A 14,149-nucleotide genomic window follows, 5' to 3' on the forward strand; every position below is an offset into this window, starting at 1 on the left:
GAAATAAGTTGGATTTATTTACTGATGGTTTCGCATGAAATTCTTTATTTAAAAACTTGTCTCACAGCTGATTGGTCCATGTTAGCGAGGCTTTAGAGGTGATGTGCAACTTTGATGTTTTCTGTGTGAACATCTGCTGTTGCTGATGAAGGATCCGATTTTATGTGAATACCAAACAGAACACAAACAACATTTATTAGAGATTGGATTCATAGGTGCTGGTAAAGCTCAACTTATCACTGCAATTATGCACCTCCTAGCTGCATCTTCAGTATTAAAATGGATGTATACAACCACACAGTTCTAGACTGTTCTTTATTCATTCAGGGGCAGATGTTTTGCAAGTTATTTGCATTTTAAACAATGTAAACACAGTTTTAGTGGCATGATCAGAAATTAGAGCATGGCATATAGAGCTTAATGAGCTTAACACCACAAAGCATGTTTTGAGTCTCAAAGGCCCGACTAATGAGCGCTTCTTTCAAACAAAGAAGCATGCTTTTGGTGAAACTTCTGTGAAAATATAAAACATTATGATTAACACTCTGTATAATGTTTATTTTTTGCATTGCCTGGAAGGCAGCAAAAAAGTGATTTTTCAAAGTTAAATTAAAGTAAATTAAACTTACTGGATTATAAGAAAACATTTCTAATTCAAAAGTTCCATGTTTAATTAATTGGTTTCTTGCTGTTTCTTTTTAATTAATTGTTAATTTATTTATTTATTTGCAAATTCTGAGTAAAAAATGGTTTCTACAAATATTGCAAATATTCTGTCCCCATTATATTTAAATCTTCCACAATTAATTTAGTTCGAATCACTTTATGTACTACAGACTAAGTTCAAACATTGTTTTGTTGATCATTTCAGCCTTTGACATAAAACTTGGTACACTATCAAAAAAAAGTCTTTCTTCTTTAAAAATTCACTTTTTATTCAATGTGTCTAATTAATCGGCTGCGCTGGCCACACGCTCTGTCCATCAGATTGAAATTCATAACTTAATTGAGGTCAGAGCCTGGAGCCGAGAGAACAAAAGACCCTGGCGAGGACCAGGTAGATCAATAGTGGTAAATATCTGCCTGGGTTACAAGTAGTTCATGGTGAGGAATTGTTTGGGACAGAGAAAGGATGCTGTTTCTTTACAGGTAATTTAGTGGTGCTGTGGAAATGCAAGGATAATCTGAGGTTTCCGATTCGTGTTAGTTCCTGACAACCGTTTTAAGGGTTTTATTGGTTTTACAAAATGTCACCTGTTGCATAATTTATTTTAAAATTATGCATGAAATTGTAGTTGGCTGACTACATATTAAAAATGATTGTGCTTCTAGATGCTTTCTTAATCCCAGCAACTGTTTAAATTTCTGTTGAGAACATTCTTACACATTCAGGTCCTTCTGCTGCTGCCGCCACAGGTCCACGATAACAAATGGTTCCATCCTCCACGTCATAACAAATACCTAAAGCAATCTGTCATAAGATTGTCGAGGAGAGGCGTCCAATCGCCAGCTGCATGAGAATGGGGCTCAGTGGTGGGAGGGTTTAGCCGCATGGGGTGAAACACCTGAGAGTCGCACTCTTACAGCTCCTTCAGAAGACTTTTGCTTCTGATCTGAGGCTGGCATTGCTATACAAACTGTAATCATGATAGGGTAACAGAGCAGCACTACAGGGCAGTCAGTGATTTTGGTTTCTCTAGTTTTGATTGCTAGTTCTGCGAGTATTGTGAAGTTCAATTTATTTTAGTGAAAGCAAAGAAAAAAGCAATCTGTGCAAATCATTGTTTTATAATGTTCCTAGAAGTCCCTGTGCTGCTTTTTTTTTTTGTTTTTTTTTTATTTATAAGTGAAACATTTTCTGTGTTGTCCATCATTAGAAATAGAATTGATCAAACATTTGTTTATGGTTGTAATTTGACTTCCAGACAAGTGATTTAAAAACCCTTAAAAATGAATTCAGGCTAATTATTAACTTTTATGTTTGGAACCAGTTCATGCATTTCCTGGGAATTAAACATGACCTTAGTGTTGCCAGTGCTATTTTTTGCTCTTTGAGCCACAAGAATCCTGTAGGCATTAGCATAATCGTCATTCTTTTCACCTCCTTTTAATGTAACTTAGGTTTTATTGTGGAATTTATTTTATGAATATGTATTATTACTCACAAAAGTGAACACTTTTTGCCTGTCAGATTTAAAGGCATAGTCTTCTCTGTCATCGTTTGCTCACTCCTGTGTCGTGCCATGTCTGTATCTTTATTTCGTCTGTAGAACTAATTGGTAACCAGACAGTTCCCATTGACTTCCAGTGTATGGACAAATATACAACTCAAGTCAATAGAAACCCTAAATGTTTATCAACATTCATCAAAATATCTTCTATGTTTCACAGAATAAAGAATGTCATACAGGTTTGGAATGACATGAGGGTGAGTAAACGATGACAGAATTTTCCTTTTTGGGTGGAGTATTCCTTTAACATTGTTTAAAAGGGTAGTGCAGTTTTGTTTAAAGAAATCGAGGAAAAACAGGCACTTTATTTTACAGTACGTCTACTTACATGTACTTATAGTGTACTTGGTGTATTTATCTAAGAACGTTCTGGTAATACAAGGTAACTACATGGGATTAGGTTTAGGGGTAGGTTCAGGGTTAGTACCTAGTTATTACATAGTTATTGTAATTACTATAATAAGTACATAGTATGTATCTGGGGAACAGGACTGTAAAATAAAGTGTTACAGAAAAAACATAACTGGTTCATGTTTATATCGCACTGTAAATTAGTAAGTAAAAATTTATTTTAAAATGATGATACAGCTCAAAAAGTAGACCAAGGTGCTAGCAGCAGAATCTGTATTGCATGGAGCGCTATATCAGGGTTGCCAGGTTTACACAAGAAAACCTGCACAATCTCTACTCAAAACTAGCCCAATTGCAAAAACCCCGGATAAATAACATGTTGCAATTGCTTCAACCCACGGCATCATTGTTAAACAAGTCCAATTCCGCTGGAAAACCGCAGACTTGGCAACACTGTGCTATATAAATAAAGGTGACTTGACACCAAGTTCATGGGTTTGATACCAAGAGAACACGGTGTATACCACTTTGTATAAAAGCATGAGAAATATACACATGCAACTGCGACACACGCAACTGCAAGTCCTATTACAAGTCCTATTACAAGTCCTATAAGTACACCAGACTGGCCTGCAAAATGGCCATCCACGAAATCGTGCAATTTGGCAAATCTTTTTGCACCATCTCCTGATTTGCATAATTCCCTCAGCGAATCATGTGCTAAAATGCAGAAATCGTGTGAAAATAAACAACGCTATCGGCGGGTTCAATTCATTCTCGGCAAAGTGTTTCATTCTAGCCGCAGGCAGCTAAACTCCTCTGATGAAAAGCCTCTCCAGAACCATCTGTTTCTCCTTCTTCCTGCCGCCTTGCCACAATACGTACACTCAACAGTTTTCTTCCTGTTTTCAAACCATCCACATAAATTGTGAAGGACATTAAAGCTGTCCACAGCTGTGTGCTGAGAAAGAGGGAGAGCAAGAGAGAGAGATTGAGCATATTTCCCAGCAGGGCCAGAACTTGCCCTGTGGTTTATTAGTTTTCCCCCCACAGCGATTTAGCTTGCGCCTGCAACATTGATTTTCATATTAGAGCGGTTTATGCATTTATTTATTTTATGTATTTCTTTTTGAACTGCTCTGATGATCCTGGACTTGCCCATGGTAATTCTCCGCCACTCTTGGCCCATGCGAAATTGCTTAATGGATCCTAAGACGTCCCTTGGGGTGGACACTGAGACGCAGACACAGACAAGAGGGGGGCGGGACTGAATTCCACGAATGTGTTTTGTTTTCATTTGCGCTTCTTTTTAAATGCTCTGCGTTTACCCAAGGACTGTCAATGGGAAAAGAGAGTCACTAATTCAAGGAGAACAAAAACAAAACCCAGACAATGATTTAATGCTGTTCTAGGAAGGCGTGAGTGCTGGTTATGCGGCTTATTAACATACGTATGCTGTTGTGCATTAGAGAGAAAAGAAGTGAACGCCGCTCTGCCTCCAGGATTGACTGTAAAAGAAAAAAAATCAATCAGTCGTGCTGCTACTAATCAATCTCCCTCTGAATATTACAGCCAACTCAAACGGCCCCATCCTCCACAAGTGTTTCCTTGAAAACAATGTGTCTACATCTTGTGTTTTTTTGTTTTTTTACTGCTAAGGCACAGATTTAAGTCTGTTAGGTGAGGTATCTACATGTAGATAATGTCATTGTGTTTATATTTTCAATTTAGGTGCATATTTATTAACCGGAATAAGGATTTAGTCAAAAATAGTCCTACGTCACAAGAGCCTTTGGTAACTTGAATGATTTTTTTTCTCTCATGTAATGGCAGCAACAGTAGTATGATAAAAATTGACCAGCGTTCAATAAATAATTACATTACAATGAACTTCATCCATCAAATAATATAATTTATTATCCAAACTGTGAGTGGTATTGTTATAGACTCACTGCTTTAATACAGAATTGATGTGCGGTTGCAGGTGTATATTTTTACAGTCGCTCCAAACCATCCAATCAGATTTCAGATTCTGTTTTATTGTATAGTATCCACCATCTGCATTATGTTGATAATTGATTGTGGTGTGATGGATGCCTTCTGCCTCAGTGAAGATGTTCGAGTGTTTTGAGATGGTACTGTGAGGGGGAAAAACCTGACATGATCTTTACAGAGGGTTTGTCAAGGACATTTTGGGATTGAGTGATATGCACCGACAGGCTAACCCTCACACACACAGACTGGCTGGCAAGGTTAACACACTGCACAGAGAGGTGAAATAGATTCAATTAGGAGCAGTCCACCCGCCTGATCCTTTTAACACAGCTTTCCCAACGAGAATGTACCCTTGTGTGCACACTCATATGGGTCAGTCCTACTATGCAGTGTTCTTGTGTCTTCTTGTCTTTAGTTAAAATATTAAACTCACTTTTTTTTTTATTGTTTTGTGTGTTTTATTTATTATTTAGTTTTCTGTAATCACAGTGTCACAAGTACATTTTGGAATGTTTGTTTTCTACTTTCTTGAAAAGAACATTTCCTTTAAAACTGTCCAAATGAAGTTTGTAGCATAGCAATGCATATTACTAATCAGAAATTAAGTTTTAATATATGTATGGTAGGAAATATACAAAATATCTTCATGGAACGTGATCTTAATATCCTAATGATTTTTGGCATGAAAGAAAAATCTAATTTTGACCCATACAGTGTATTTTTGGCTATTGCTACAAATATACCCCAGTGACTTATATTTTGAAATATTGTTTTAACTGCTAATGTATTAAGGTCCTTGATCATATCATGAGGAAATTACAGAATTTTCAGTCAAAAAACATCAAGAACATAAAAAAAAATATATATATATATATATATATATATATATATATATATATAAAAAGTTTACAAATTCTTTGTTTCGTGGTATTAGTGTTTCTCTCTTTCTGTAACATTTTGAAAGAAGTCTTTTATGCTCATCAAGGCTGCAATCATTTGATCAAAAATACAGTTAAAAAACGGTAATATTGTTATATTACAATAACATTTTTATAAATGCGGTTTATTCTTATGATAGCAAAACTGAATTTTCCGCAACCATTACTCCATTCTTCAGTGTCATATGATCCTTCAGAAATCCTTCTAATATGCTGATTGCTAATATGATTCTTAATGTTATCAACGTTTAAATTATGAATGTTTAAAAAGTGCCTAGATTTGATACAAAATTCTCAGTTCATTATACCATAAATACCTATTATAAATTACAGACCAGCTTTTAGTCATTTTTGAACATTTCTAAAGATACCGCATATCAATAATCACGTTAACATGCACTCTCTTTGCAGCTTGAATATCTGAGTTTAATATACATTATGCAAAAGAACAAGAACATATTTATTGTAAAGAAGGAACCCAGATGTTCATAAATCTTGTATTATATCCGTGTAAGACTATAGGTGTTATGATCATGAATACGACTGCATTTTCTGCATGCTTTGATTAATGGCACCTGCTCATCATAAGCGTATCTGCATATGAATGGCGTGTGGTTATATCGATTCACTCCTCTGTCTATCCCTCTCTTCTCCTCCTGTCTACTGCCAGGGTCATTAAAAACCCCTGCGCTCCCTGCATCCAGTCATCATAAATCATAATTGCATGTGCATTTTTCCCCATTTGTTTAATGTTTCTGTCTGGGACAGTAGAGGGAAAGAAAGCAAGTGAGAGAGGGAGATAAAGAGAAAAGGGTGTTCCTGTGAGAGATTTAGTCGTGCTAGATAAAGCCGTGACAGTGGCTCCCAGCACACCTACCATATGCCACGGGGAACTGCCGGGTTGTGCTGGTATGAAAACATAAAAGCTTTTAGTGACCTGGTGGGCAGCGTATGTATGCCAGCTCCCGTTGAAGCCTTTACAGATGGATACAACAGACGCCTCCGAAACATAGTCTAATCCTTTTCACTATTACATTTCACCTCATCTTTGCTATTTCTCTTCCATTTCTGCCTCTTTTTTCTCCACTTTACCCTGATATACTGTTCTTTTTCCATTAATCGCTTTTATATTGTTGTTTTCGCTTTCTTCCTGTGTTGTCATTAGAGGGCTGTTTTTAGGTCTTTGGGTTAGTCTTAGACGATGCTCCCTGAATGGATTGAAATACAGTGGCCGTAATGGGAAAGAGAAGTTTTCTAGAGTGTTTTCTTTTTCAAATAGCGAAGATGAGGTGAAATGTAATAGTGGAACGGATAAGACTGGGGGGGGGGGATCTTGGCCTACTGGTTAGAGAGTATGACTCCTAACCCCAAGGTTGTAGGTTCGAGTCTCGGGCCAGCAATACCACGACTGAGGCAAGGCACCGAACCCCCAATTGCTCCCCAGGTGCTGCAGCATAAATGGCTGCCCACTGCTCCAGGTGTGTGTTCACGGTTTGTGCGTGTTCACTGCTGTGTGTGTGTGCACTTTGGATGGGTTAAATGCAGAGCACAAATTCTGAATATGGGTCACCATACTTGGCTGTATGTCAGAAAAACAATAGTATGGTGAATAGTATGTATATGTATTCTCTCACTCATGTGTCTCGGGATATTTATGTTTTCTGCAACGCAAGGAAACCTAGTCTAGCAGTTTCTTTCTATGTAGTTTCCTGATTAGGATGAAGTTTGAAATAGTCTTGAAATAAATGCTATGCCGGCTTCTTACTTGACTTTCCCTTGAAAACCAAATGGAGGACAATCCAATTTATGCCTGATTCCATCAGACTGCTCTAGAGACATTAGTCTCTGACCCCCTCACAAACGCAAACACATAAATACATATAAGCATGTGCTCACACATACATGCACTCACACACAGAGCTGCATGTTTTTAATTCACCAAATTAGAAAATCAGTCTAAGAATTATTTTATGAATTTTTTTTGTCTTGTTGCAATGGAAGTTCGTGGAGTAACAGTAAGGAGAAGCATCAAGTAAGCAATCAGCATATTTATGAATTTTTTCTGTATTGTTTAAAAAGAATCCCAGGGTTGAACGGTGTACTTAAAATATTACAGTATATGATTCTGCTAATGCAAATAGACTAACAGGTGTATGTCTATATCCATTTTCCATGAATCATAGCAGTTAACGTTCGAGCCAACCTGTTTGTCTGCTGTCTCCGTCCTCACAGTGACTCTTGTGTCCATGCTCTAGAGCTCTGGGCCAATGCGGATGTTGCCTGCACACAAGATTAGTGAAAGAAGATTATGTTTTGTAAAGCCCTCACTGTTTAATTATGGCTATATGTATTTATGTGCATCTCCATATTCTGTATCCACCATTCTCATAAACATCTGCCACTTTTTACTCCGTCAAGAAGGAAAAATAATTTTGCTCATTTATTTCTTCTGATTTTTTTTAACAGTGCATGTGTCAACAATAAATATTCGAACTGACAAATTTCTATATTCAATAATGCATTTATAATATGATTTTAAGTTTTAATGTTTCCCTTACCGTTATGTGTTCTGTCAAAATGACATAGGTCATAGTTACAGTTGCAACGTTAAAATCAAACAATTTTTTTTGTTGTTGTTTTTAAGTTACCACATTATTATCACAGTTTCCAAAAAATTTGTACTAACTATAGCGTTTTGGTGCAAACTGTGGTCATTATTGTGAATATAAGAGTGTTTTTGAATATATATATATATATATATATATATAATATATATATATATATATATATATTACCAAATTTGCATCACAAGAAAATATGAAAATAAATACATAATTGTTTATTATTAATTAAAAACCAGAAACAGCTATGTCTGTTTGTGTTCTCGCATTTTATTGTTTACGGATATTCGTGTACTCCTTATCCTGTTCAGAGGGCAGTAACTGTATCAGAGAAGGTGAGGAGAGAGACTGCATCAGTATTCTGTTCGTCTAGGGGGATTTTAACCAGCTAATCCAATCAGAGAGCCCCTGGAGTCGCTCTCTCGCCTCTCCATAAACAATAGCATCTGACTCTAGGATCGTTTGAGAGCCCTGGCCCTGGTGCGATGAAGATTTTTGTATTAGGAACAATGGGATCAGACTTAAGCAGCATCTGACTGACAAGGGCATTCACCTTGGCTTACTACTTTGGAAAATAAATTTCACTCGGTTACAGATTAAAAGAACAAAGTTCTGAACGATAGCATCACTTTTCAATAATTGATAATGGCTGTTCCAAAACCTACTCTCTAAGGCATTATAGGCTCTCCTGATGCAAAGCTTGTTTTAAAATATAATCTGCGGAACGCCTTCCAGTTTTGCACCATCATGTTTCCAAAAATTTATTGCAACAAGCTCAAATGGCAGACAGAGAAATGTTACTAAACCATATTTTCCAGAACATAAAACACAATTTTTATCTTAGTTGGATTAGCATTGGATTATAAATATACTTTGTTTTTATGAAAATACCAGAGATTGCTTGAAGAACACCGATAAACCATATATTGTCATTTGTGTGTTTACTGTATTCATGTTTGATCAGTTTTAAGCATTTGCAAAGTTAAGCAAAATGTTTGTACAAAATAGTTTTGAGTTTGTACAGTCAAAGGTAGACACTGCTATTTTTTTGAACACACCCCTTTCAACTAATTGCCCAATTGCACAGCCTTAAGAGCGTGCATATCATGAATGCTGGGTCTCATTTGTTTTCTGAGAATCTACTGAACCTACTGGTAACTTGTTTGCCACGTAGCAATAAAAAAATATACGAAAAACCTTGATTATTCTGGTTAGTCACATTGTACTGCTATTATTTTGAACAATACTGTATATCTTCTTTTTATTCAGTCATAGCTATAGCTAAAGCCTTTGCTCATATTAGGGATTTCCTGGAGCGTCATGAGTTCTATTATGTCTGTGATGACTGTGTGTAGTTTCCACGTGAGGGTGCCCTCTGGTGTCCAGCATGAAACCGATTAAAGATCCAGTAAGATGAAAATTCTAAGCTTCCTATCACTGTTTATAAGTCCTGTACAATAGGTTTAAATCCATCCAAGGTTAAAAAACATTGTCATTTTGTCAAAATATCATTTTAAAATTACCTCAATTCTCAGAGATCCCCAAATGGTTCGCGCGAAGCTGTTCAAAAGATTCAGTTTCCTTAAACCCCACCTTTCACTAGCATACTGTGTTCTGATTGGTCAACTGACATAGGTTTGATTGGTTGTTCTGCACACAACTTCATGGTAAACAATGCGTTAGAATCTTTTTGGGGTGAATTATGTCTTATTCCTCTCATCGCGAAGCAAACAGTAAAATAAAAAACTTGAACAGTCTCGCTGCTTTTTCTTCTGTGTGGGTGTATTCAAGCCGCGCTTCAGTTTGAATCTGAATAACGCGTTCAGCGTGGGGGCGTGATCACATTAGATATAACGAAGGGAGACATGAAAAACAGACATCGCGTTGTTTTCATATGGATTACTTTATCACAGAATATCTATAAGCAGCACTTATTTAGTTTTAAAGTAGACATGTCAAGCTTTCTATAGATATCTCTCTCATGTCTCTTCGTTGAGTATTCACGGAGTTACACTTCATTTTAATGACGTGTTTGTAAATGACGATCAGCACAGACAAAGGCTGGAGACAGCACACATACTGATAAGATGCTCGGGAGAAAACAAACACATAACTTCATAATCATACTTCGCGTTGTGATTCAGAGATGCTCGTTGTTCTAAATAAAGTTGGTAATGAACCCTCTTTTATGGCCAAACGCTTTGAAAATCCCGCCTTGTACTCACCGAGATTAGAAAAGCAGTCATCAGTGAAATGTTGTGAACACAACAAAAGGGATTTGTTGTACTGCTCTGGTATTGTGGTAAAAATGAATTTTAGCCATTGGTTCTTCTGATCTTCATTCTTTGGCAGTGAAAATAAAACAAACTTGCCTTTACAATTAAAAACATACTGTCTCCTCGACATGATGCTATCACACCAACCAGAGCATCTGTGTCTGTGTGTGGGGGTGGGGCAGGTCAGAGTTATGTTTCTCTCAAGACGGTAGGCAGAGATTATTATGCAAAGTGTTCTAGTGACGTACATAGAGATGGGCAAAAGATTTGAAATCTCCTTTGAAGATTTGAAGTCGACTCCTTACTTTAGAAGCCAATAACTTTATAAATCGTGTACTTTTTGGTTTAATTATTTGCACATTGTTTACACCGATGGACAGCTACATCATACACTGTAATACAGGTAATTTTTGATTTCCCATCTGTGTGGCTCTTTAAGTGTGTTTAGCGCTCAGTGATGTGCACCCCACCCTATTTTGGGCATAAACAGGAAAAATAATCCTTTTCTCTAATGACATTTGTGAATGTTTTGTTTAAATGTAGAGTTTGCTTAATACTCTATGCATTGTTTTAATTAATATAGCAAAACAAGCTTTTTGTAAAAAAAAAATTTTTTTCCAGATTATATTTCTTTTTTTAAGTCTGATGATGCGAATGGTATTTTGTGGCCTTTTGCATTTTATGTGATTTAAAGTTCGCGTTCACTTTATGCTTGGTGTTCATAATAAAAGTTATTTATACAGAAATTTAATTTGACATTTACACTAATATACAATTTGTTTTTACAATTTTCAAAATTCTGTTCTATTCTGAACAATGTTAAATTTGCAGTGTAACAAAAACTAGTGTTTATAATGCTTGTAAATGACTTCAACAATGTAATTTTGGTCTAATCCAATTCATAGTCAGGTGTGACCTATTTTCTGAAAATTATGTTAATGCTTCTATTAACTCAATAATGAAAAGTTTTACTTGTTAGAGTGTAAAACTGTAAAACTGTAAGCTTTACAACATGATAATAACACAATGCATGACCTGTAGAGTAAATCCTTTGTGCAGTGGGCTAATGATATCTTCTATGGAGGATAATGCAGGCTGATGTTGTGTCAGATGGGGCAAACGTGCGACATGTCATAAAAACTCTCCCTGTAGTTCTCATTGAGTGCTGATGATCTCCACCAACCACTCAGCCAAAACAATAATGTTGTATGTCATCATTATTAGGGTGGGAAGGCATATTAAAGTAGCAATTAAAATAAAATTTAGCCCGACGACACATGTTATGCGCAGAACTTCCTGACCCCTGCGTGTTGCATTCCACTGGATTTATATCCACACACATGCAGGATCCTTAATCCTTGCCCTAAATATGGCTTTCTCTGCATCGCACCTCTGATACCACAAGCTGTGGCAATTTGTCACCAGCACACCAGGCAGATTGGGCTATTGTGTAAGCATCTATTGTTGTGTGATGCCCTCGGTCTCTGTGGCTAATGCATCGGACACGGTCCCAGCAGGGGATGATGAATAGATCATCCTAGACCTTTATACACATTCAGCATGATGGCCTCATAGCCTCGTTGAGCACTTGGGTCAAAGGTTTGTTTATATTAAGCTGGTTTATATGTCCATCTAAACAAAGTCCTCAAGCTCCTCTGATCCTGGTTATTTGTTCAAAAGTCTGTTTTGGAGGTTACAGGATCTAATTGTTTATCTGACAGGAAATCAATGTTTAATCTGTTCTCCTAATCCTTTCCAAGTTGAAATCACCTGTTTTAGGCTGTATCATGTGGCGGTAGTTGAGCTCAACAGGCAGGCCTTACACTTGAACATGTTTGTTTGCTTTATGGCTCTTTTTGGAATCTAAGTCATTTTAGAGAAAGATTAGAAAGTGTCTAAAGAGTTTCACAATAGATGTAATGGTCGATATCTTTTATAACTCTAAACTTCTTTTTTTCTCTCTCTCACAGGATGATGAAGGTCAGACCGCACTGCACTACGGTAAGAACAGAACTATGCTGTGGCAATCTATTTTTTTTATCCTTAAACTCAAAATGGGAGTCGTATATGTTAAAGGAATATTTTAGTTTAATCCAAGTTGCCATGCTGGCAAAAGAAAATAACATAATACAACAATTTCAATTCCATTAATTTCCAATGGACGTCAATGGAGCAAAGCATGTGGATAAATGTTTTAATTCACTTTTTAAAAACTATAGACTATGTGTTTAAAATACTGGGATCTTATTTATAACAGGTTGTATTCAATTTTCAATATCTATTCTAATATGACTATGCAAAGCTGGTAAACAGAGTAAAATCATAAATCATTCTAATATACTATGTTTTGTCCGAGAAACATTCTTTTTATTATTATCAATGTTGAAAACATTTGTGCTGCATGCCTATTTTTGTGGAAACGTGGAAACCGCGATTGTTTTTTTTTTTTTCAGGATTCACTGATGAATAGAAAAGTTAAAAACAAATGCATTTATTTGAAATAGAAATCTTTTGTAACATGAATATGAATGTTTTTACTATTTTTTTTTATTTTATATATCCTTATGAAATGTATATAAAATGTTTTCTGAATGAAGTTCTTATCCACCTCATCTGAGGTTACAGAAGGAAGGTGTATGTGTGTGTGAGCATGGTCACATTTATCCACAGACACATGTGTGGTAAATAGGACCTGTAATAATCACCAGTTGTCCCAGAGGAAATCAACAGTGTTCCTCTGTCATGTGACTACACAAGGGCAGCCTCCAGGCCCTTGTTCTCTATGTTTGTGTGTGTGTGTGTGTTTGCCATCTGTCCTCAGGTTGGTCGCGTGGCAGGGTGAATGTCTGAAGATGAGCACTCCTTTGGGAAGGGGGAGCAGAAAAATGATGGGGGGGGGGGGGGTATAAAAAAGTGACTAATAAACATAAGCGATGAACTCAGAGAGACGAATAGCACAGAATGAAAATTCATTTCCACTTCTCCCTGTGTGGGGCCATGCGGCTGACACATGATTAATTGAGGGGTTTACTGCACGCTGTAAATTGTTCTTCTTCTCTACGGCTCCCCAGAGGCACTAGGGGCTTTACTGCCCAAGGACCCACACGCGTGCAGAAAATAAAACTGTACTGTAACAAAAAAATGGACTAGAGAGAGAGAAAAAAAAAATCGAACAGTTTTCCTTTTCTGCTTCCTACTTAAAGTGACAGTTAACCCAAAAATCTGTTATCATTTACTCAGTCTCATGTTGTCTTAGACCTGTATGATTTTTTAAAAGAGATATTTCATACAGTGAATGTAAATGGGGACTAAGTACAAGCATGATCACCATTCCCTTTCAATGTATAGAGAAAAGCAGCTTGGGCATTCTACATCTACTTTTATTACACACACAAAGGAAGGTCATATGGGGTTTTCTAACAACACGAAGGTGAGTAAACGATGACTGATTAAAAAAAGATTTTCATCTTCATATATCTTTATGAGGTCTAGTGGAGCATGCTAAGGCAGTAATCTTTATTAGTACATTTAATTATGTAGTACATGCTTTTATCTAAAGCTTAGATTATTTATCGTATTATTTATCATACTAACTTAACACTAGCACATCTTATTTTATTTTAAAATTAATTACAAATTAGAGAAAAACTGAGAGAGCTGGGTAGTAACTGATTACATGTAATCTGGATTACATAATCAGATACCAAAAATAAAGTACTTGTAATATAGAGTAAATT

General features: G+C 36.4%; 1 protein-coding gene across 1 annotated transcript in view; it reads left to right on the top strand.

The window, feature by feature from the left end:
* The window catches only part of acbd6 (acyl-CoA binding domain containing 6), a 33,037-nt gene that overhangs the window by 14,841 nt on the left and 4,047 nt on the right, over positions 1-14,149 (top strand). Inside the window, exon 7 of the mRNA XM_052564172.1 lies at positions 12,383-12,413. Within this exon, the coding sequence (XP_052420132.1) occupies positions 12,383-12,413 (31 nt within the window). The remainder of the gene's footprint in view (positions 1-12,382; positions 12,414-14,149) is intronic.

This window comes from Carassius gibelio, chromosome B8, assembly GCF_023724105.1.
Source record: "Carassius gibelio isolate Cgi1373 ecotype wild population from Czech Republic chromosome B8, carGib1.2-hapl.c, whole genome shotgun sequence".
NCBI classification, from domain to species: Eukaryota; Metazoa; Chordata; class Actinopteri; order Cypriniformes; family Cyprinidae; genus Carassius; species Carassius gibelio.